Raw genomic sequence first — 24,601 nt, 5'->3', positions numbered from 1 at the left:
AAACCATCAAGCGCTACAACGAAACTGGCACACATGAGGACCGACCCAGGAAAGGAAGACCAAGAGTCACCTCTGCTTCTGAGGACAAGTTCATCCGAGTCACCAGCCTCAGAAATCGCAAGTTAACAGCAGCTCAGATCAGAGAGCAGATAAATGCCACACAGAGTTCTAGCAGCAGATCCATCTCTAGAACAACTGTTAAGAGGAGACTGCGTGAATCAGGCCTTCATGGTCAAATAGCTGCTAGGAAACCACTGCTAAGGAGAGGCAACAAGCAGAAGAGATTTGTTTGGGCCAAGAAACACAAGGAATGGACATTAGACCAGTGGAAATCTGTGTTTTGGTCTGATGAGTCCAAATTTGAGATCTTTGGTTCCAACCGCCGTGTCTTTGTGAGACGCAGAAAAGGTGAACGGATGGATTCCACATGCCTGGTTCCCACTGTGAAGCATGGAGGAGGAGGTGTGATGGTGTGGGGGTGTTTTGCTGGTGACACTGTTGGGGATTTATTCAAAATTGAAGGCACACTGAACCAGCATGGCTACCACAGCATCCTGCAGCGACATGCCATCCCATCCGGTTTGCGTTTAGTTGGACGATCATTTATTTTTCAACAGGACAATGAGCCCAAACACACCTCCAGGCTGTGTAAGGGCTATTTGACCAAGAAGGAGAGTGATGGAGTGCTGCGGCAGATGACCTGGCCTCCACAGTCACCGGACCTGAACCCAGTCAAGATGGTTTGGGGTGAGCTGGACCGCAGAGTGAAGGCAAAGGGGCCAACAAGTGCTAAACACCTCTGGGAACTCCTTCAAGACTGTTGGAAAACCATTTCAGGTGACTACCTCTTGAAGCTCATCGAAAGAATGCCAAGAGTGTGCAAAGCAGTAATCAGAGCAAAGGGTGGCTATTTTGAAGAAACTAGAATATAAAACACGTTTTCAGTTATTTCACCTTTTTTTGTTAAGTACATAACTCCACATGTGTTCATTCATAGTTTTGATTCCTTCAGTTAGAATCTACAATGTAAATAGTCATGAAAATAAAGAAAACGCATTGAATGAGAAGGTGTGTCCAAATTTTTGGCCTGTACTGTATATTATTTGTATCACAAGTGAGCAGACTCTATGAGGAGTGAGGAGAGCAAACCCAGGAATTGATAGGATGTTGTCTCTCTCTTAAGAAATGTATGCAACCATAGCCAGATGCAGTATGCATGAAAGCTCCAGATGTAAAATACCAAATTAGGCATACAGAGGCTGCCCATATCCGTAGGTGGCTGCAGTATGTTAAGCCTGCAGAGGTTTTTTGCCACGCCAAATTAATTTAGAAAATGCCTTTTTTCTAAGTGCAGGTTCATTTTCCTGGGTAAGTACCGTGGGAACATATGCAGGGGATATAAAATTTGAGGGAGATTATTCATCTTAATGAGACTGATTCACTCAGTCTCATTAAAATAGGCCATGTCATCAGTGTAGGTCTTTTTTTTTTTTTTTTTTTTTTTTTTTTAAACTGAGGCACTATTGAGGCAAAATTAAGTTTCCACAGATCCTTTGAAACTGGGGGTAATTTTATTCCCAGATATCTGAGACGAGAAATTGTCCATCTGTGTTGTTAAGCATATGTACATATATATTCATATATGTTTGGGCCATTTATCAAGGATAACATGTTCATCACACAGGTAACCAGATACATAGTTGTGGAGTGACAATGGCACACTCCAAATACCGTCTTTATCTTAATTTATTTTCATTTTCTCGTCAGAGTTAGAGTTGATGTACTCTCAATTACAGTTAATGCAAAAATTAATGATAGACAAAAAAAACTAGTCTTTATTCTCTTATATTCAGAAATATTTCTGCATCAGTGTCAAAGTGAATTTCTGTACTTTTTTTTTTTTTTTTTTTTTTTTTTTTTTTCAAAGGTTCAGCAGCAGTTCATGTATTCCTAATAAGCAGGGCTGTAGTGCTTCAGCCTGCTTTGTAGATGTTGCTCTGCTTTTACTGGGAGTGGGAGTTTTGTTAATCCTCGGTGACGTGTCTCACGTTAATCTCGAGTGGATGAGACTAACCCAGATCCAGAAAAAGGCTTACAGTGAAATTCTGCTGAAGGTTTAGCCAGGGATCAGTAGCTTGTCGTGTCTCAGATAAGATCTCACTTAGAGGTGGGTGACATAGAAGACACAGCAGTCAAAGTGCTCAGTTTTTTCAGGGCGGGGGATTTTTTATGAATGCCCCTTCGTTAATGGACCGCATGTAGCCCTACAGGTACACTAATCACCACTATGAATAAAGACACACACACACACACACACACACACACACACATTCACATACACACAGTGGGAAGCAGGACATGGTCTGACCTTGGTGATTCAAGATCAATGGTACAATATTGCTAAAGTATAGCATACAGCTGGGTGATAATATTTTACACAGTGGTTAAAAATGATCTACCTAATCCTCCTCATAAATAGGACTGAAGCAATGTTTGTCTACAGCAAAAAAAAAACCAAAAAAAACAACAACTACAAAAAAACAATGAGATTAATGTCTGGCTGAAATTAATCACTTTATTTACAAAAACTGAGTCTGCGTCCTGCGTAATAAATGGCTCTTACCTTCTATGTGTCCACATTTTCTTGATTAGAATAACTTTGCAAGGCTTAGGGAGAGTGATTGGATAGACGGGGAGATTATATAATCATCTCATTGATGGACATTTGGACTCCTTCCTCTTGGCGGAAGGCCTAATGCCAATGAAGAGTCAACAGAGGATAAAGCTGACTTCCATCACACATGGAAACCTCCGTGAACAAAAATCTGTCTGTTTCACTGAGCAGGGGGTTTTATGTGTTATTTCACTTTAGATTGTTTTTTATTGACCCTGTTTTGTTCTGCTCCTGATGAATGTTGTTGCTGATGTTATTAAGTGGCCTAATGTGTTTTAATTCCAGCTGTAAACCAAATTTCCTTCGGTATAACAATAAAGTTGAAGGTTAAGAATTTGAAGTTGACGCCACACATTTGTTTAGTACAGAGGTGTGACATACAGTATATAGTACAAATTCATAGTATTGGTGCCAAAATTGATGTAAAGGTGACTATCAATGTGAAAGTGTTTAAAGTATGGATACATATCACAGTGCAATTGATAATATATTGGAAATACACTGAAAAAGCATTGAGGAGTGATTCAAGGATCAAATGAGTGCCACCACAGCTGGTATGCATGTATGCAAATTAACATTTCTAACTCTTCCAATTCTCACATGACTTCGCTGTTGCAGGACACTTTCACCTCCAGGATCTGCACAAACTGCTGTACAGTCTCCTCTTCCTGCTCAGGTGAGGGTTCAGGGGTTATGGTTCCTGACTGCTTAATCTCATCACGGGGGATTGGTGACATTAGGCCCAATCCTGTGCCGACCTCTGGCCAAAGCCAGCAGCGGGGATCAGCTGTGATGAAGAGCAGTGGGACATCAGGAACCAGTCAGTCTGAGGAAGGAAGCAGAGCAGAGGGAGCGTACAGGAGATAACACATTTCTCATATTCTTAGCTATCCCACCATTCAGGTAAGGGTTGATGGTTTCATCATTAGTCTATGCTTGCTTTTATATTTATCTTACCTACGGTGTATGTTTTTATTATTACGCACTTTTCCTCAGATCTCTCAGGTTCACTAAGTAGAGGAATAGCAAAGGATATGACACTATAGGGAGGAGCCGTTTGAGACAATACACTTTTTAGCCATTTGTGGCTACATTTTAACAGAGTTTTGCACTTTACTTTGTTTGAAAGAAACATATTATTCTCTTAATACAGGCAGGATGGCTCGGGATATGACAGATAAAGAGATCCTGAAAATGGAGCTGGATCAGTTGAAGAAAGAAGTTAGCACACCTCGGACACCAGTGAGTGATTCATCTCCCTTCCTCTTCTTTTTTTTGTGATTTTTTCCATCACTTCTGTAAAAGCTTTGAAATATTACCTTTCATTTCGGGGTTCTCGAATGTGACCTGTAACAAAACATTGTGGAAAACAAGGAGAGATGAATATTGAGTGAATTTGAATCATGTAAATATGCAATGAAGGAATAAACTGACTTAGTTTGACACCCCCAACTTCATGCCTGTTTAAGATCACTGTTATTTTCATCCAACAGGTGGGTGCAAACTGTCAAGAGACAATTTCCTTTGTTGAGGGCTTGGCTGCAGATGATCCACTGATCAAAGGCGTTCCAGATGACAAGAACCCCTACAAGGGAGACAAGGGAGGCTGCATAATAACATAGCATACAGACATCCAGGGGAAAAGTCACACTATTTTTTATGAGAGTCAGTTACACCGCTGTAATAATCCTGTAGAATTGTTGTGGAGTAAGTACAGTAATAAGAAACCAAAGGCAGGACATCTGTGTTGGTGTTGTATCGCGACCGAGAATGAGCCCCATTCCCATTACTGGATTATGTACATCTTGTTATGAATATGCATCTTTGTAATTAAAAATAAATAGCTGTGTAAAGCTTTAACATGGATTGACTTTGGGTGTTGTTGCTTTCAGATCTGCATTCATCATCATATCTCATCTCCATTACACTTCTATCTCATTTGATTGCACTGGCTAATGTTGAAGTTAACTGCTCTGTGTTGGACATTTTGACTGACTTTTGACCAAGTGAAAGCAGACGCTCACCTGTTTTCCTGTACAAAGCAGGGCAAAGTCATGTAAGTCATGTATGTGCTACTTAGTGTGATTCATAATAGGATTTCTTCGGCGAACACGGTCGGCCACATTGGCCTGTTGACACACAGCCGCTTCCTGTGTCAAAGTCTTTAAGCTCATTCCCAGGGCTTCATCCCAGCCTCCACTTGAAGCTTTCCATCCAATTAGTCTCATTTCAGTCCTGGCACCATTAAAAGTATTATATACAGATAATTTTTTATAATATCCAACACTTGTGGGTTTGTTGCAGTGAGTAACAGGCTATATATTCCCACTTTAATGGCCATCCATTTTCTACTTTTTGTTTTTTTCAGTCTAATCCAGTGACCTTGGACTGCACATATAACCTTGCACCTTGAGTTATGCTGTTTTGTATTGGAGAAAATTGTGACCTACATGTGTCCACTTATCATTTAGATGGTATTGATGATATCACTAAATGACCGGATAAAACGGTGCACCTCTAAACTTTGATCCCCTGCCCCAATTGTAGGTCAAAATATGTTCCTGCATGCTGCATCAGGGCTGGGCAAAAATAGATTCAAATGTTAACTAATGTGTTGCAGTAAATGTTAAAAAAAGAAAGAAATAAATTATAACATACTGCAAATACTTTTGAAACAAGCAAACAAAGTCATTTGATAACTTAATATGTTTGTCCGCAAAGGTGTTTGATTTTGACATTATAAGCCGCAGCAAATAGTTTACACCTATACATTATCACATACCATACACCCTGAAATATTACTGATAAAAAATATATATATGATGACAATAATGATTAATTATAGCCAATCAAGAGTCTTAGACTGTAAAGTTGTGGCGGTTTCATGTTATTTCTGACCTCATTTTAGGCCTTTAGCTCAGAGTGAACTGAATTGGTGCATAACAAGTACAAAGTCCACACATGAGCTGCATGAAGTGATACTGCAGCATGGAAACCATTTTATCATGTGGATGACATAAACTTGCTTTTCTGTCTGTTTTTTTCCCCGTCTGTTTTACATATTACAGAGAGCTTCAAGATTATAAGTTATTGTGGATGTAGCTGACAATTAGGTCTAATATTATTCCAGTTCAGATTTCATTCATCCTGGAATAAGTCCAGGCCCTAATACTTCCACAAAAGGCAACACCTGCTCTGAGCTTATCAGAGCTGAAATACTGAAACTCAGAGCTTTCAGTTAGTTGCACTGTTATAAAGTCATAAAACTCGACACCGCATGTTTAAAGTCTAGGATGATTGTCCGCAGTATACTCCTTATCTTAATTACCTTATCAGGTAAGGGCAATTATGGACTTGTTTAATCTGTGTCGCATATGTGTATTCATGCCACACCTACGCCTCTATAGGAGGAAAACAAAACATGTTGCAACCTTCAGATTAGCAATTTCTGTCCTGGAGTGTTTTAAATGTGTAAAATGGTGTCATTGGAGCGGATGGAAGAAATCAGCTACACTGGATGAACAAATAAAGCAAAAAAAAAAAAAGTATCTGGTTTCCACACCATGCTCATTCATATAGACCTAGTTTTACAGAATTGTGTATCCATTACCAAGAGGGCAGCCTCATATGAAAAGTGACAACTGAACAACCAAATAAATCCACCAGCCACCACACTGATCAAAACTGGGCCAAATATAACACTAATCTAAATGATTGTGAACAAACAATTGCGGACAAAGACAACTCATGTTAAATGTCGTGCATCCCTTTTCAGCCCACAGCTATTAACCTTTGTTGGTGAATGAATGTATGGCAGCCAGAATACTGGGACTGTGATCTGTGTTCTCTCCTTTCACACACAAAATGTGTCTATCACCACTTTATCTTTATTGGTGGTTGTAACATCAGAAGTGTTACATATAGTCTTTCACCCGCTTCTGCTGATCATTGACACTCTGGGTAATAAAAGGGGTCTTATGAAGAGAACAGTGCTCAGAGCAGACCTGTCACTGTCACTGCTAACACCGAGTCCAGTAGTGGTGCTGCGTTTGTCTCCATGATGTGGCTGCTGGTCTTCTTAGTCTGGCTGGTGGTTTGGGCTGGGGGAACATACTGGTACCTCTTTGGGAAACCGAGCCCGTTCTCCCTGGAGTCGGTGAGACCCCCTGCACCTCGTGAATTTGATCAGAAGAAGAGGGACAAAGTCATCAAGCAAGGTAACCTCAACACAATCCTGTTGAATAAGATAAGAGAATTACAGTGGATTTGTATTGTAATGATATGAATTTGACAGAGAAGACGATTTAATATCCTTCATGCATGGGGGTGATTTATTGCTTTTGAATAGATTTTGTTGTCCATGCAAAAGTAGACAATATACAACACATTGCAATACATTATGATAGGACACAACTGTCATCTGAATACAAATACAATAAAACAGATCTATACAATGCCAGATATTCATTCTCACTAGGATAATGAATAAGCACTAACTAAACAACCAAATAGTGAAAAATGAACTGTGGGGGGAAAAATACACAGCATCAAAAGTTGTATGTAATCATATGTCTTCATTTAACAAAATCTATTTTCATGCACTGGTCCTATTTAAAATGATAAAATCTGTTGAGTTGAACAGGCACCAAGAACACAACACAAACATGGCTTGAATATTCTTGTTTTGCTTGTTTTTTGTTTTATTGTGTGAATGTTTCTGAGGAATACTGGAAAGCAATAGCAACTGGTTTTGTACTGAGTGAAATATTTGCTGGATCTTAAATAATATAGTTAGTTAGGCTAAACATTAACCAACCTTCTTACATATGCTCTGGGCTTTGCAGCAGTCAAACCTCTGAACAAATCTGCCAGTGGCACCACAACTCTCTGTTCAAACCAATACAAATGAAAGAATATGACTGTATTGCTTTGGTAATTTGCCCACTGGGTCTTCAGACTTGAAAGACTAAATAATAAAGAAGAAATGCCAAAAAAAGTCTCATATAATAGTCTGACATAAGATTTAAATAAATACAATAGTTTTTTCCTGCTGTTTCTAAGCTCTGCTCATATAGTTTTATCTAAATGATCTTTCTGTGTCACAACTCTGATTTAGGATTATACCCCAGTTATCAGGAGTGGGGCAATTTTCATTTAAGTGTGCGTCTTATCTTAATTAGTTTATGACTAGGAGATTATGGTAATTGTCTAATCTGCAATTTATTGCTCTCACAGGAACAGAGAAGCAAGATTTGATTAAGGAACCACACATTTATGACAGCAAGAGTTGTGTGTTGTAACCTTCAGACGGTTTTACGTAACAAAATTATGCAACACATTTTAAACTCTCAGATTCATCATTTACATCCCCAATAAAACTGAGGGAAATTATTATTATAATTGTTGTCATTTAGTTTTGTTATGTAACGGTCCATATGTTCTGGATATTTATGTTGCAAGTGATTTCTGTGCAGGTTTCAGTCTTGAGAAGGTGCCCCAGAACCTGGATGTCATCGTCATCGGTAGTGGTATTGGAGGACTGGCAGCTGCAGCCACACTGGCGAAAGCTGGAAAGAGGGTCCTGGTGCTGGAGCAACATGACCAGGCAGGAGGCTGCTGCCACACTTACGTTGAGAAAGGCTTTGAGTTCGACGTTGGTAAGAGGACATTCATGTGCTCATGTTTTAAAGATCCCAAGTGATTCTCTTTCCTTGACTTTGTGTTGCAGTTTACTGCCTCAGGATGAGAATAACGTTCTTCATAATGCGTTGAAAATAAATGCAGTTTAGCTAAAAGTTGAATTGAAGGAATTAATTAATTTCAATACAAAGGCGTCGCAGTCAGAACAGTGACAACACTGGACCCTGATTGGTCGACAGCACACACTCCACTAGTTCAAATGAGGTGAATGTGCTCAGCAGAGGCCTTCATGTTTAAATGCTGCAAGAGGAAGGATTTCAGTAATGCTGTAGTGAGAGGAGCTGATCGGGATCAAGTCCAGTGGTGGAGTCAGTTTGAAGCTGCCTGTACAACTGGGAGACTTTGTGAAAATGCAATAACATGAAATTCAACAATGTAACAAATATAAAATAAAATAGAAATTGTCTTCACTGAACATCTTTGATGTTATGTATATAAATAGATTAAAACTTCTAATATTGGACCCTTAAAAAGATGCAAGAGCCTGCAGGTGTGTTTGGAATGGCTGCTGTGTAAAGACTTTTTATCCCCTTGGCTTGGCCTCTGAAAAATAAAGATGTGATGTATGATATAAATATTCAGAATCTACACCACATGCCTACAACATGTTCTTGGGTCCTGCCTTTTCCTCTCCAGGGCTTCACTACATCGGTCAGCTCCACGAGAACAGCCTGCTGCGGATCGCCTTTGACCAGATCTCCGAAGGCCAGCTGGTGTTCCAGGAGTTGGATCAGCACTTTGACACCATTCAGATCGGCCTGGGAGAGGAGAAACGGGAGTACACCATCTTCACCGGTAAGACCGAGATGAAAGCCCACCTGAAGAAGCAGTTCCCTGATGACACCGAGGCCATTGAGACGTTCTTCAAAATCATGAAGGTACTGACAGTTAGGGGAAACTTATTTAGGCCAGTTGTTTGACCAATATAATAATGTAGTTGCAAATGAATGTCTTTGAATCCTCCCAAATCTTCTCTCTATTCCAACCAGGTCTCAGCTAAGAAGACCCACTATCTAGCCACCCTGAAGCTGATCCCACAGTGGGTGTCTCTGTTCCTGCTCAAGTCAGGCATCGCAAACCTCGTCTCTCCCATTTTCCGCCTTTCTGGCACCTGTGCAACAGACCTGGTGAACACCCTGACCAGCAACAAGGACCTCCATATCATCTTTTCTTACCTTTTCTATGGTGGGTCCACCTTAAATATTGCAAGAGATCTAACACAATTCACCTAGAGCTCAGATTACGTATTTATTTAATGGTTTCTATGATCTATAGTTATAGTTGATGTTCTATTACATGACATTTTTCTTGTTTCAATCCCTTGACAAGATGAAAACATGAAGGTGATGGAAATGAAAGAGTAATGGTCTCTCCTCCCTAAACATCTACCTTCAAGGCAGTATAAGCCAACTCTCCCTTGGCTATATAAGAGCATACTGTCAGTCAACTTGCCTGTTTGATTGATTTAGTGGATGATTTAGTATTTGTAAAACAGAAATGAATCCCTCTTGGTGAAAATGTTTAGGTGTACCTCCAAAGGACTCCAGTATCGTAATCAATGCCCTCCTGATTCATCACTACAAACGAGGTGCCTACTACCCCAGAGGAGGTGCCAGTGAGATCGCCTTCCACATCATTCGCACCATCCAGAAATATGGAGGCAACTGTCTGGTCAGAGCTCCTGTCTCCCAGATCCTGGTCGATGAGAAGGGAGCAGCTTATGGTGAGACTAACTCGCCTTTGACATCTGAATCAAAAGGTAACATTGAATACCTGAGATGAGAATGGCTCAGTCCTTCTATTCTGTGTTATGTGAAAGGTGTAAAAGTGAGAAAAGGCCAGGAGGAAGTGGAGGTACATGCTCCTACAGTGATCTCCAACTGCGGTATCTTCACCACCTTCCAGAAACTTCTACCACCTGAAATCCAAGTCAAGCCAGGTGAGCAATACTGAGGAATCGATAGGCTGATTGTCTTTTTTCAACCAGACAAAGGTGCTTTTTTGTTCCAATTCCCAAATGTAATAATTAAAATTCTGTAAGTAGTGTAGAAGTGGTTCTTTAAATTACAAACCTTGTCCCGTAATAGATATTCAAGAGAGACTGGGCATGATGAAACATGGCAGGGGGTCCTTCTTGGTTTTCTCTGGATTTGATGGAACCCAAGAGGAGTTGGGTCTCGTGTCCACCAACTTCTGGCTGTTCAAAAACAATGATATGGATAAATCGTAAGTACGACACACAGGCAGAACATTAACCACAATGCAGAACACTGAATGGAGATGATACATGCCTCTCGGCCCTCACAAGGTGGCGCTACTGTATAAGCAGCAGGAATAAAAATCTGTTTACTAAAGCAAAGCTGACTTTCCTTGGTCAGTGTAGAGCTGCCTGAGGACAATGTTATGCATCCAACATGTCGCTAGTGGGCCCACGCTATTCCTCCTGGGCTATTACAGTAGAGAAGAACATTCACCACGAGACCATCCTGCTCATTTAAGTTTTATATGTTATATTTTTTTGCAGGATGGAGGACTTCTTCGCACTGAGCAAGGAGGAAGCACCTGATAACATTCCAATGATGTTCATCACAATGCCGTCTGCCAAAGACCCTGAGGCCAAAATAAGACACCCTGGTAACAAACCTGCTGTGTCTATAACTACCATTGCAACTGCTACTGTTAATGATTAATTTTAGTGATAACATGCTATCAGATAATATAAAAGACTCATGCAAAGGGATCAAATTAACAGCTTGCATGTAAAAAACAAACAGGCATGATGCAAGCAGGAAAGATGGCATGTATCAGACAATATTATCAATGTTATTTAGAGTAATGTCGAAAAAAAAAAAAAAGGTTTCTGTCTAAGTAAACACAGAAATGTCATACCATTTTTTAAAGGTGCAATGCTATTAACATATGTCAGTCACAGTTAGCAGCTGTGTGGCAGTTTAGATTAACCCGTGATGTTTTATGTGTCACATGTTCACAGGAAAGTCCTGCATGACCATTTTAACAATGGTGAAATACGAGTGGTTTGAGGAATGGAAAGACACGACCGTGCGCAAAAGGGGTGATGAATACTACAACTACAAAATGAGATTTGCGAACAAACTCTTTGACTGGGCCTGCACTATATTCCCTAAAATCAGAGACAAGGTATGATTACAACCTCTCTCACTCCCTCATACACAGTATGCACTAATGCAACTCGGGTTTTTAAAGTTAGTGCCTGTATGTTAAGGAAAGTGAAAAGATTTTACTTTTTACTAGTGCAATGCTCCAATTTTTCCTGCTGTCTGTTGGAGAGTATGAGCATCCCTTATCTTTGCATATAATGTGCATTACAATAGCTGTATGATTTGTTTTCTAGTTGGTTTTCCAGGATGTTGCGACTCCCCTGACCAACATGCACTACCTCGGTGCCCAGCGAGGAGCCATGTACTCCGCTGAGCACAACCTGGAGCGCTTCCATGCCGAGGCTGTGGCGAGGAACAGGTGCCACACCCCCGTCAAAAACCTCTACATCTCAGGTATGAAAGCTCTGCATGAGCCGTTTGGCCAGGTTTTTATGTTAAAACAGTATGGAAGTACAGTCTATCCTTTGTGCTGTCTGATTGATTGTCACAGGCATAGAAAGTGTCTGAACATGCCCTCAGATTCATTCAATTACTCTTCAGCTTCGAGGGCTGATTTGACATGGGAAAAGTCCACTGTAGTGTTATTCTTCCATACAAATGACTTCTATGTCATTTGATCAGATTAGTTTCATCCGGCCAGGCCAGCCTTTTCTGGTTTAGGTTACTGGTCTAATCAAAAACACTTGAATAAATAAATAAAAATAATACAGTTAATATAGGATTGAGTGATCAAGTAGCATGCAAGCCAGGCTGAAAAATCCCTTTGAAGCTTGTAAGGAAAAACGTCCCCTAGAGGGAAGTAGAGACAAGAGTTGTGTCATCCATCAGGGTGTCTTCGTCTGTCTGTTCCAGGCCAAGACGTGTTCAGCTGTGGGATAGCAGGCGCTCTGCATGGAGGGCTACTCTGCGCCTCTGCGGTCTTGGATCACATAATCTACATCGACTTGCTCCTCCTCAAGAAGAAGCTGAAGAGGAGGAAGGCCAGAGAGATGGCCCAAATGGCTAAGAAGAAACTGCAGTGACATTGCCCTCTACATCCCCTGCAGGACAATGGTAGAACTGCACAAATGTGTAAATAACAAAACCTGGAGGGACCCTTGATTGCAGTGGGACCCGGGTTTTTGGGAGCTTGGCCCCATTAGTCAACTTAACTGTAAAATGTAGACACCAAAATCATCCATGTGTCCTTGGTAAATCATTTGCTCCAGTGCTCCATGCTAACTCTTAGCCATACATTACAGCAGGAAGCAAGCATTAACAAGTATGTAGCATGTAGATTAATTTTTTTTTATTAAATTAAATGTTATTAATTCAGTATGACTAATATAGTTGCTGCAAGTTGCTGCTAGCTGCTTGATATCACTCAACAAAAAAATGTGCCAGCTTGTTACAGTCGTACGGAGCACGGCAGCGAATAATTTACTGGCCCTTTTGACGAATTTGGTTGTAGTTGATCTCATCGCTAAATGCTGTGCCCTCAAAACATGATGCATTTCGTTAACCACACCCGTACCTAAGATGGATAGTGGCCGATCATTCATTGCTGAGTTGAGCTTTGGTTGCATCGTGGCAGAATTTGTCGGTCTCTGAGATGTGACTCATAAAAGTTCACTCGAGCGGGAGGCCACTGAATGAAGTCTTGGTGCAGCTTGTCTCGGTTCACTCCATGGCTGTCGTTTTTTTCCCCCTCATGTTAACTCTTATTTGGATTCATTGTCTGGAGCACTGAGGAACCGACCACACAAATGGAAATATGTATCTCCAGAAGCTGGGGCAGTTGTGGCTGTATATAATACAGAAATGTAATACCTGACAGAATTGTAAATGTATAACATTTATGCCAAACAAACATCCTGCTGTCTTTTTGCATTTTAGAGTGATGAACTTGTGCTGTAGATGTATGGTGGGCTATAAAGCCACTACAGCAAACATGTAGAATCACTAGTTTCTAAGGTAAATCTGACATTGATAAACACTCCAGATAGGAGGCACTAGTCATACGTTTTTTAAGTGATATTTTAAAAAGTTGCCTTCTTATGTTCACATAAATATAAAATGGTTAATGATAAAGAAACAGATTTTTTTTTTTTTTTTTTTAAGTTTTGGTGTATTGCTTTTTATAGGCAGAAGTAGAAATGCTATTACTCCATTAGTTACATTTTTGTCCATTATTTGCTTTTATTGTGTTATTAATGAAGGTTTGTTTGGAAACAACTCAAATTTCAAAGTATTAATGACATTAACAATCCTATATGATGACTGTATTGTACAAATTATTGTGATTTTGGAAAAATTGTATTTTTCTGTTGTTGTTTTCATTATATCATACAGGAGTATATATAATATTTGCTCCCTATTATTTTCATTATATAGAAACAAATTTTCCTCATGTAGAGTATCTTTGACTGTCACAGTTTATTTTATTGTTGCATTACGCCAAATGCAACATGCTTGTCAAACTTGACAGACGAATTAAAAATTCACATTTTGTCTATCCACAGGCTCACAGTATTAAATGTTTTGTGCTGAAACTGAGAAACCATTTTCTGAACACTGAGAAAGCTAGGGGACAAATTTATGAGTATATGTCTTATGGAAGGTCAAATGGAAGGAACCATTTGGGACAATTTGAAAGGCCGGCTGCTTTGGTCTTTATAGAACACGAAATGCCCAGAAAAATACTTTCCTATAATCTGCCAGTGAAGCTGTGAAACCCTACTGGTCCGGTCCACCTCAACAGCATAAACTGATTGATCCTGTAATTAAATTAGTGATTACCTATGACAAAATGTTAACATTTTAAGCTTAAGTATAATCAAAAACACTCAAATACACTGGAAAATCTAGCTATTTACATTATTTAAATGTGACTCTCAGGTGAACTGACCCTCTAAGTCCCCGTGGGTCCACCAGTTCCCACCTATGTTGTTCTGACCTGGCCAATAACCCCCGTGTTGTTTGGGTAACTGCTGGAATCAAAGCTATTGGAGGGAAACCTCAGACTTCCTGCGCTAAGTGAACATTTCCTCAGTAAACGTTGAACAGATTAGCTGACAAACTGAGGTCTGAAGGGGGATCCGAGGAGAAGAATGCCCCCTCTGTCCAAGCAGCCGGGAGGATGCCAGGGCCTCTTTCGCTCTGTTACCTCCATCCCACTCCTGCTGCTGCTGCTGCCACCGCCGCTGCTTGAGGTCGGCTGTGCACATCCCACAACACTGACCTCTTGAAAAAGGCCAAATTAAACCATATCTAAAGGAAGAAGAGCAAAAAGGGAGCAAGAAGAGTTAATTACATTGACTGTGCCTGGCTGGAAATTCAGTGGGCCATAACATATAATTACCATGGCTCTATGAAGTGCACTGCCTCACTAAAATAGAAGTCAACATCACATCTACAGTAACTCTTACTTTTCTTCAGTGCACTCTGACTGAGTCACAGAGTTATAAACAGGGATGAGGAGGAGGGCACACCGACCTACACCCAGTTTACCCTCCTCTTGGCTAGTGGAACAGAGTTTACCTGCCTTTTTATTCTGAACTACATCATTTTAGTCATTACATTATTATAATCATTAAGCGTTACTTGTACAGGAACTTGAATAAAGAGCTTTTTAAAGGTATACCATGCCGGGTTGATTTTAAGTGATGACCCTTTGCACTCAGTTGACAAAATAACTTGATGTTTTTTCTCAGCCCAACGCACTGATAAATTACCGGCTTATTCTGCCAAGCTTTTTCTGTCAGCTGAGTCTAAAGTGTCTCACTTAAATCAACCCTCAGCAATCTTGTTTGATGCATCTTTAAGGAAAAAAACATTATGACACTATGATTGTTTTTGTTTTTGCTTATGTTGGTGGTTGTGATGCATAATACTGGAGTTTTTTTTTTTTTTTTTTTTTTTTTTTTTTGCGACTATGTCCTCTGTCTCGGTCACGTTTAACACAGTGCAAGCTCTTAACTAATCAGTTTCGTTTGAGCAAAATGGCTTTTCTAAATTATTGCAGGGCCTTAGGAAAATAAGGGTTGTGGAGGGTAGCATGATTTTTTTATTTGTATACTGCACATAATCATATTAGAAAGGCATTCATGTGAGACAAAATGGGTAGATTAGAGGAGGAATTCAAGTTTCTTTTGACCAGAATGAGCACCACCTCACCCTCGTCCTCTTTTTTCCTGGTGTGGGTGGCTCCCACATGCTAAGACATGCTCTTATATCAACAGAGGCCCAGAGGGTGGGATCTTTACAGCAAGCACTGTCCACTCTCTCTGATATCTCTCCCACTCTGTCCGACACTCCCTACTATCTCTTTTAACACTGAAACCCACCAGATGCATGCTGTATGGTAAATGAAACATGTGCTGCCAAAGCCTGTGTGTCGTATTGAACCATAACAATGACACATGACACATGAAACCTTGTATTTACAGAGGGTGAACAGTAGAGAATCTCCCCTCCTCTACAGCATCTTTTTCAGCATGTAGTGTATTGCTATGATTGGCTGGGAGATAGTAGTCATGTTCCTGGGCTCTTTTCTCTTTGTTTCAGTCAGTTTCCTTTCTTTTCCAGATGTTTGAGCTCCTCCCCGTGGGGCCAGGCTTGGCGAGCTGCAGCCTCCCACAGCTTGAGCCCAGCCAACAGCCACAGCTGCTTCCAATCTGAGAGCTCTCATAAGAGGGTCTGAACGGGCAGCCCAGACGAGAGGAAGGCGCAGTCTGGAGATAGCACCCAGGACAAGACCAGGCTTACAGGCACAAAGCAGGAGGAAGAAAACTAACACCATCAGTTTGGAGGGTCACATACAGTGGCAGGGCCAATCCTAATCATCCACCATCTTGTCTAATGTCATACCTTTGATAGCTGAGGGCTTTGACACCAAGTGGTTGTGCTTCAGATTTTCCAGAGAGTGTTTCCACAGCTGCACACACACTGCGGCTGCGCATGTATATTGTATGCATGTGTATGTCCACATGTGAAAAAGCGCAAACATGGGTTTCTTCATGTCTCTTTCTGCGGAAGAAACTGAACCAGACTGGAGCTGTTCAGTTTTCCTGCGCTGTACAAATCTTTCTCTAATGTTGGCAAAAGCTGATGGTTGAGGCCAACTTTCTGTTGAGGTAGATGGAAAGTTCCATGAAAAATAGCAGCTTCCCCCGATCATTTCTGCTCCTTTTAAAGTCTTTCTACAATCTGAAACACTATCGGTTTCCTCAGGTCTACATGCTTGTACGCTTATGCCTCGGAGCAGCCGTTCCACATACTGTTTAGATTATAACTGCACTGGTGGAAAAGATGAGCCTCTGGAGTGAGAGTATGGCTGAACTCAAGTCAGTGCCTCGAGTAGGCCATCTTTTCATTGACAGAAAGAAGTGCAGAGTCTCAGTGTTTCTGTTGTTCAAAAATGTATTTAAGTGGCTATTTGAAGGAGGCTGGTTGATCTAAATGGCTGTTTGGAGGGAACAGTTTTTCACACAAAACCTCTCCAATAAAACAAACACAAATGAAGAATTCTGAATTTCTCTCAGGTGTCTTTTTCAACAATTTCAGCGAGTGTCTTCTCTTCTACAACAACTTGCTCACAGGCAGGTCACCCCACCTTGTTATGATGAATGACACTCACTTCTCAAAAAAAAAAAAATGTATATATATATATATATATATCTATATATCTATATATATATATATATACAATTTAGAAATGCTTCAGCAGTTCAGGACAACTCTTTTTCCCCTTCATAACCCAAAATATGAGCATTTCACCTTATTGGTTATGTTTTTATGTACATTTGACATGAAAAATTATGTTTAAAAGGCATTTAAAAGTGCTCCATTATTTCTGTGGGTTATTAGTCTTTATCCCTCCTCAGCCTCATCCTCATACATTAGTAAACAAAGTGGCGTACCATCCTGTTTCAAAAAGTTCCCATGCATATGTGATGATCCCGTGCTGTAGATTTGCGTTCAACATACTGTCACCTTGGAGGACGAGCTGGTGGCTCTGCTCAGCCTCCTGTCTCAGTCAGGTCTAGGGAACATACCCTGGCAGGCCTCTACTTTCCCTTTTCAGCTGTTTGTAATATTTCCTGTGGGGCTGCGCCGCACATTTGATTATAAATTATGTTACATGTTGAAGTTTGGATGAGAGAGAAGAAAAAAGAGGAGTCTGAAAAAGGGAGGCCCGGGGAAAGGAGGACTGACAGAGCTCAGCTTTGCATACAGCGAGACCACCCCTTTTCATAAATGTCTCATAATTATCATTTCTTAAGCTTTGATTGGTAACACTTTACAATAAGAGTACAACAATTAATGTTATTTTTATTTTATTATTATTATTTTATCCTTTATTTTGCCAGGAAGCTGTAATGGTTAATTAACTGTTAGTTAATGATTATTATGGCATTTACTAATGTTAATAATATCTACAATAACCCTTAAATAACATATAAATTAATACTTTAGCATGAACGGCATTAGTACATGATTCTTAGACACATTAGTTAACGGTTAGTTAACTGTTACTTAATGTTTATTACGGCATTAACTAACATTAATTGTTGTACTCTTATTGTAAAGTGTTACCCTTTGATTTCTGACAAATGGACTGTAAATTGTTATACTTTATAATACTGCAAATACTGTTCAATATTTGAGCTTTGGTTAAATTGCCAGTGCAATTCAGAACCAAGTTTGAGATGGTAGAAAGGCTCTTTTCCCAGAAAAATATCAAATGTGACTGGGTTGCCTCTTTTTTCTCCTGTGCTTCCAGCTTTTAAAGCAAACTATATCTCTTCACCTGGCAACAGCTGACCTTTGCCACCCAAACCATTTGTGCTGAGATCCCAGGAACGTAATGATGGCACCCAATTTTTCTGTATGCCGTTGTTGCACTGCCACCAATACAAAGTGGCTTGGAGTGACATGTTGTGCCAGATGGAAATATTTGCCAGTCTTCAATTATAAAACAAAAGTAATCACTGCCTGCAAACCCACAGAGCCGCACTGTTTGTTTGATCAGCACAGTTTGCACTGTGTTTCAGATAATGTATGGGATGAGGATAACAACCTCTGATTTGGATAAGAACCTCTGATTTGACTTCAGTGCTGGCAATGTTAGTGGAAAGTTACACGAGCAACAAGACTGAGATGTTCATATGAGCATTTTGAAAGGTTCATACAGTCTTTAATTTTTTATACTGTACACAACTGAGCTGCAGATGAATGAAATCCACAGGAAATGTCAGACTGAAAACAATGAGTGAGGATTAGTAGAGTTGAGAGAAAGAGTTAATCTCTCCTCTCATTCACACCCATCTGGACTATGTGCGAGCAGCTCCTCCTTCCAGCGGATGCTTCGGACATGATCCACAGTCTCACATTTCACCATTTAGTGCTGAAGTTCTCCCCCTCCTCCACCCTCACCACCAAATATGCCCTCCCTCTCCACCACCAGCCCACCTAGGAACCCTCATCACCCTGCTGCATCCGCATACGTCACTGTGCTCTCCGCTTGTGTGCATCATGCAGGGGCTTGTGTTCACATGGTAATTCAGCTTGTGAAGTTGGGGTGAGCCTATGGGTGGCAGGCAGCATGCACTAGAGGGGGCCCTTCTGAGGGAGCGATCCCAGCCGGCCTTACATGGCAATGACTTCTGTAAACTGGGGTTGGAAACAGAGAGCACGGTTTATTTGTCTCAGTGGTGAAGAAAAAGACTGTTCTTTCTTAGCAGAGGAAGAAATCAACAGGATGCAGCTGAGCTTTTTAGTGAGCCTCCTTGACAACCTTATCCTTACGTTTTAGGAATGTGCTTTGAACATTAACTGAACATTTCTGTGCAATGAGCTGCGACAAAAGTGATGGATTCAGTAATGGAAGACTAGATTTGAGGTTCAAAATTTGCTTAAATGCTCAGTCTGACATCCTTTTTCCACATTTTCGTGAGGCAGAAAAGTTAAAGCTTGATGAGACATGCTTAAGGTTTGATCTTCAGACACCATCTGCTTATTTTTGTTCTTAACACAGATACAAAGAGCATTGGGCCAGAGGGTGGCATACTGAATTACCTTATGGATTCCAGCTCACCATTTATTTAATCTGGCATTTTGCCTGGATAACATAAAAATGTGCTTAAAACCCTCGACCATAAATCAGTGCTGCATGAATATGAGCATAATTAATCTATCATGATACTCTGCCCTGTGATCAATAACTTTCACCGGCTGATTAAATTAGGGTATGCCATACAAAAAGCAATGCAACACAATGTGCCAACCCCATTTCCTCTGAGGCTAAGAAAAACTCCCTGCACAAACACATGGGTAAGGTCACGATGTCATCTGTTGCCTCTCAGCTCTGCTCCCCGGCTGCCTGACACTGACTCCTCAGTCTTGATCTCCTGTGAAATCTCAAGTGTAGACTTTGCGCTCCTGATGGGAGGGGCTGTTTTCCCCCAGCCACAGCTCACAGGCCCGGCTGTGCAGTCGAGGCCTCACAGCTTGACGCTCCCTCAGGGATCGTACCGATGTGTTTTCACTTCAGAGCTGCGGCCATGTTGGCAGCGTGACCTTTCACTTTAGACTTAGACACTAAATACAATCCCAGAGATGGATGGCGTTTGTGGGACAGTATTACAAGTGGCAGCTGTTTCATACCAATTATTCCATTCCATTCTGGACATTATAATCAAGTTATTTCTCAGTTCTGTCCTCTTGCTCTTCTCCTGAAGGAGAATGTAAAATAAAGAACGAGCATGGAGTGAATGTTATTGTTAAAGCACAAAGCTGACGGTGTGATTCATCCTTTCTGCACAGAGATGTTTGGTCTTCCAGCAGGGTGAGTGTGCTTGCATTGCCCCAGTCAGTGAGATTGCTGTGCCACAGACGCGACTCAAAAAAGATCACTCGGGCCACAGTAATAGACTCCACCTTTTCCCCCCTTGATTGTCCATTCCCAAATATGGAACATTTTAATTGAGTTGGGAGTGTCGGGCTAAGGAAAGAAAAGGGCATTTGTGGAATCATATGTGGTGTCTGGAGAACTATTTTAAGCTTTGGGCCAATTCAGAAGTTGAAAGTAGACTACACGAGCAATACACACTCCGGTACAGTGGTTTATCAAACCATCTGAGAAGCGTTGAGTGTTTGAACGTTATCGTGACTGTACAGCTAGTTAAAGTGGATGTGGGTGGAATATAGCCACAGGTAATGTTAAAAAGAGAAATGTACTTGTTATAGCTTGTTGGCCTAAAGGCACTAGAGCAAAAAGCAGAAGAGTTCATACGCGGACAGAGATTCAAGAATCTCTTAGGTGCATGCACACACACACACACACACACACACACACACACACACACACACACACACATACACACATGCACACACAAACAAAATAAACACTTGTTTGAGGCTTTTGTATCATTAACTGGAGTCTGTCACTTCACCACAGCTTCAGGTGAGGAGTTTAAGGGAGAAAGCAAGAACTGCTCTATCAGAGTAGCAACTATTCTGTGTCTGTTAAGCAGAAAAATACACAGATTTCTGCTGATTATATTTGCAATATATTTAAATGTAGATTTTGGGCAGGCAGGACTGAGCTTAGAACAAAAACTTTTCAAAGTTTTCAAAGTTTGGTACAATCACTTATTCAGTATTATTCTGGAGTGCTGGAGAATCTTCATCTTCCATCAAGAGTTGAGAGTTCCTAAAAGTCAGCAATTATAATGAAATGTAAATATATGAATAAATAAACACATCAGATTAATCTATCTGCATGTCAGGAAAAATTATAAGTTGTCTTTTGAAGATGGGAGAGCAGGGGGCGGGGCTTTCCCCAAAAATGCTGAAGTGAAACCTATGCCCTCGTCATACACACACCATGTCTGTTACAGTTCACATAGCTGACTGGGTTTTATCTGTTATATCACTGTGGGTTGAGTTAAGCACTGGATTTATTTTCTATAGGCTTACAGGATGTAGTTGGGGATGTAACGTTGAGTGATTTCTTCGATTGGCCTCGGTGTTAACTGCCACGGGATGTTTTCCATGTATTTTTCAAATAGAAACAGTTAATTTCTATAATGAAGTGAGCTACACATATGGACCCTTTCTGTGAGAGACCAAAAAACAATAATTTGTCCCCACAAAACTGAGTCAGAACTGCTTCTATTTTTCCATCTAAATGTTTGGTTTCCAAAGCTGAAGTCACAGTGCAGAGCTGGGCAAAATGCATCCAGCAGTACAGACCCTTAAATGGTTCCAGATGCGTTCGAAATTGAACTCATGTGCTGGGAGAGAACAAAAAGATGTTCCACTTTCTCCCATTTCTCCAGCCTCTTGTGTTGCTGTTGTCCCTGTCGCTTCCCTGCCTCGCTCCAAAGCCCTTAGCCCTTGCTGTTACCTGGGAGTATTACGGCCTTGTGAGAAGGTAAAGGGTCTTCATCATCGTGTCAAACTGTGTGAGAAACATATGAATGGCAAAAGCATTCCTTCAACCACGATATCAAATTTCATGAAAACAGAATGGAAAAGGTTGGACACACACACAAGCCTGCTCAAACCTCTAACCTATGGCTGGAAGTGGGAGGACCATCTCATCGGCCATGATCATTTAGTATGCTGAACTACACAATAAAACCCTCTGCTTTCATGATAGACCAGCAAAACCAAACACAATAACAACAATGATTAGTATAAATTTAAAGCTAATAAAAATGGCTATTTTGCATTTGCTAGAATGTACCAGCAAAAGCAAACTCTGTAGCTTGCACAACATCTGCTGATAAACTGTATTACTGTATTATTTCATTTCATGGCATGGTATTTCTCTCCATGGAGCAGGGAGAGGTTGGGTGGGACCGGGCTGGGTCTGGTGGGTGGGAGAGGGTGGAGACTGATGACGTTGTGCACACATGGTATGTACCCTGTGCGCACAACTGTAAGTGAACTATCAGGACGCCCCGGGGTGGCCAGTCCTTTAGACTAGGTGCTTTTCCCCTCCCACTGCTGGAGGATGTTGGGAGGGCAGCAGGGGGGGTTGAGTGAATTGAAGAACTTGAGCAATGTGCAAGGCAGGTAGAGACAGGACGAAAATTAAAGAGGGGGAGGGAAAGAGGAAAAGAGAGAGAGAGAAAGAGAGAGAGAGGAAGATGGGATCACAGAGGTAGAAAGATGTGGCATATAAATAGGGCGAGATATAGAAAAGAAGGAGAGATGAAGCCTAGACAATCAAAGCTGCATAATGTCTGGTTTTGGTAAACAAACTCTCGGGTTGCAGATGAGCTTAAACACCCTCGGTGTGTGCATGCAGTTGTTATGCACTAAATCACTTAAAGTATCAGTTTCCCCTCTTGTATTATCAGACAATAGTCGAAGCAGAATCCATTTGTTGTCCTGTAAAGGGACATTGCTCCAGAAAAGCTGCTCCTGTTGGGATGAGGAATGCAGTCTGCTCAGTGTCTCAACATGTTGAGGGAGAGGCAGTGGGCTGAGAGGGGTCCAGGGCTCAGGCTTTACCTGCTCCACAGTCGTAGGGGTCAACAGCTATGGATATCTGAGGCTAAATGCAAGACCACTAAGTTAAATGCATTACCCTTGCAGATCTGTGGCATTCCTTTATAATAAGACTGCATTTAGATTTAGATGCAACAAGAAAATGATGGTTTACCTGATCCTAAAAGCAATATTACCCATCACAGTCAATTTTAAGACAGTATTTGAATTCCTAAACCAAATGATAGTCCAGGCAGGTCTGCTGTGGTCCCGTGGCTCATTGCATTCAGTGCAGTTGTTAGGGTCAGAGGGGTGAGGGGACAGGAAGCTGTGGATCTTGCCTTAAATGTGGGTGGCAACTGTCAGTGCCAGGTAATTATAACCATTAAACTTAATGAAAAGTCTCACCTCTGCAACTGCTACTTATACCTCTGTTTGGACAGGATGCCATATAAGTGCTCAACCTATTTTGCAGATTGTGTGATATTTTCTGTGGACTGATGAACTCTGTATTTATGCAATCTATAGATCATTTATATTTCTGAAAAAGGACTTTCTCATTCCTTGTTAGCTGAGACAATGCTCTCCAAGTGAGGCTGCTGAATCTGTTTTGAATGAGCTGAGATATTCAGTGTGCTGCTTAGATGACTCACTCCGCTCAGACATCGGCGTACAAAAATGTGGCTCGCTCCCCTATCAAATAAAAATCTAATGGTCATGAACCAAAAACTGCCGAATGGAGAGAACGGCAGTATTGATTGCCTTCATTTATGCCTTTGTCAAGACAAAACGTCTGTCTGTAGCTTGGCCCACAGCTCTCATGGCACAGGACGGTGCGTGTTATTTTTTGTGCTGAGATGAAAAACGTCAGATAGATAAAAGAATGGGAAAAGTGGAAGTCGGTGCAGTTTAGATATCAATGAAATGGTGTGAGAAAACGTAAGTAGAATGGATTTTTATGTCTTTAATGTTATACACAGTGTAACCCTAACTAACCCTGACTGTGAGTAGATTAGTGGCGTGAGAGTGTGTATGTGGGGATTTATTCACCATCACCTTGTAAACTGTAAACTCAATTTTGTTAGAATCCTCTGCTCCTCCCTTTTTTCTCTGTGGTCGAGTCATACTTTTTTTTTTTTTTTTTTTTTTTTTTGCCTATGCTTCAAACCGAGGACATTGTTTTTTTTTTTCGTCTTCTCTGCATCTCAGCCAAGTATACTCCCTCTGTTGATGTGGCAGGCCTGGGAAATGAAAAGTTGATGCTTCATGTCAGGCAAAGCCTCCCAAAAAAAGTGCACCTCCTCTCTTGTTTGCAAACGTGGACAGAAAAGAGGAAGAAGAAGAAGAAGAAGAAGAAGAAGAAGAAGAAGAAGAAGAAGAAGAAGAAGAAGAAGAAGAAGAGGAAGAAGTAGAAGAAGAGGAAGAAGAAGAAGATTCCTGCCAGAAGAAGAAAAAAATGACACAAAACGTCATGTTTAACAAATGACCAGGGGTGGTTCAGAGGTAAAACCCCTTCAGAGGGATTCAAAAGGAATGACCCTGACACAAGGAGTCCTGTCTGTTTTTTTTTTCTTTCATTTTAAAATATTTATGCTTTTATTATGCA

The 24,601-nt window shown here is 40.9% G+C and overlaps 2 protein-coding genes across 3 annotated transcripts; both read left to right on the top strand.

Annotated features, from left to right (window-relative positions):
• The first annotated feature begins 3,433 nt into the window (after positions 1-3,433).
• gngt2b (guanine nucleotide binding protein (G protein), gamma transducing activity polypeptide 2b) lies at positions 3,434-4,538 on the top strand. 2 transcript variants are annotated; one of them, XM_030077984.1, is made up of 3 exons: positions 3,434-3,577; positions 3,828-3,916; positions 4,168-4,538. In XM_030077984.1, exons 2-3 carry the CDS (start codon positions 3,833-3,835, stop codon positions 4,294-4,296), a joined length of 213 nt encoding a protein of 70 aa, XP_029933844.1. In that variant the 5' UTR covers positions 3,434-3,577; positions 3,828-3,832; the 3' UTR covers positions 4,297-4,538. The 2 variants fall into 2 exon arrangements, with proteins under 2 accessions (XP_029933844.1, XP_029933845.1); XM_030077985.1 differs by having other exon boundaries at positions 3,451-3,577; positions 3,825-3,916.
• Positions 4,539-6,731: 2,193 nt separating this feature from the next.
• Positions 6,732-12,536, top strand: LOC115378012 (inactive all-trans-retinol 13,14-reductase). Its single transcript, XM_030078124.1, has 11 exons — positions 6,732-6,891; positions 8,149-8,331; positions 9,011-9,252; positions 9,364-9,559; positions 9,900-10,097; positions 10,194-10,313; positions 10,462-10,600; positions 10,899-11,008; positions 11,367-11,533; positions 11,748-11,907; positions 12,367-12,536. Exons 1-11 carry the CDS (start codon positions 6,732-6,734, stop codon positions 12,534-12,536), a joined length of 1,845 nt encoding a protein of 614 aa, XP_029933984.1.
• Positions 12,537-24,601: the final 12,065 nt, after the last annotated feature.

This window comes from Myripristis murdjan, chromosome 19 (genome assembly GCF_902150065.1).
Source record: "Myripristis murdjan chromosome 19, fMyrMur1.1, whole genome shotgun sequence".
NCBI classification, from domain to species: Eukaryota; Metazoa; Chordata; class Actinopteri; order Holocentriformes; family Holocentridae; genus Myripristis; species Myripristis murdjan.
This window is presented reverse-complemented; position numbering and strand designations above follow the sequence as displayed.

Excerpts from the sequence above, each read along its gene's own strand:
- LOC115378012 (XM_030078124.1), top strand. The coding sequence starts at position 6,732 with ATGATGTGGCTGCTGGTCTTCTTAGTCTGGCTGGTGGTTTGGGCTGGG. Across the intron at positions 11,534-11,747 it reads TCCCTAAAATCAGAGACAAG|TTGGTTTTCCAGGATGTTGC; the intron begins GTATGATTACAA and ends TTTGTTTTCTAG. Across the intron at positions 11,908-12,366 it reads CAAAAACCTCTACATCTCAG|GCCAAGACGTGTTCAGCTGT; the intron begins GTATGAAAGCTC and ends TGTCTGTTCCAG.
- gngt2b (XM_030077984.1), top strand. The coding sequence starts at position 3,833 with ATGGCTCGGGATATGACAGATAAAGAGATCCTGAAAATGGAGCTGGAT. Across the intron at positions 3,917-4,167 it reads TTAGCACACCTCGGACACCA|GTGGGTGCAAACTGTCAAGA; the intron begins GTGAGTGATTCA and ends TTCATCCAACAG.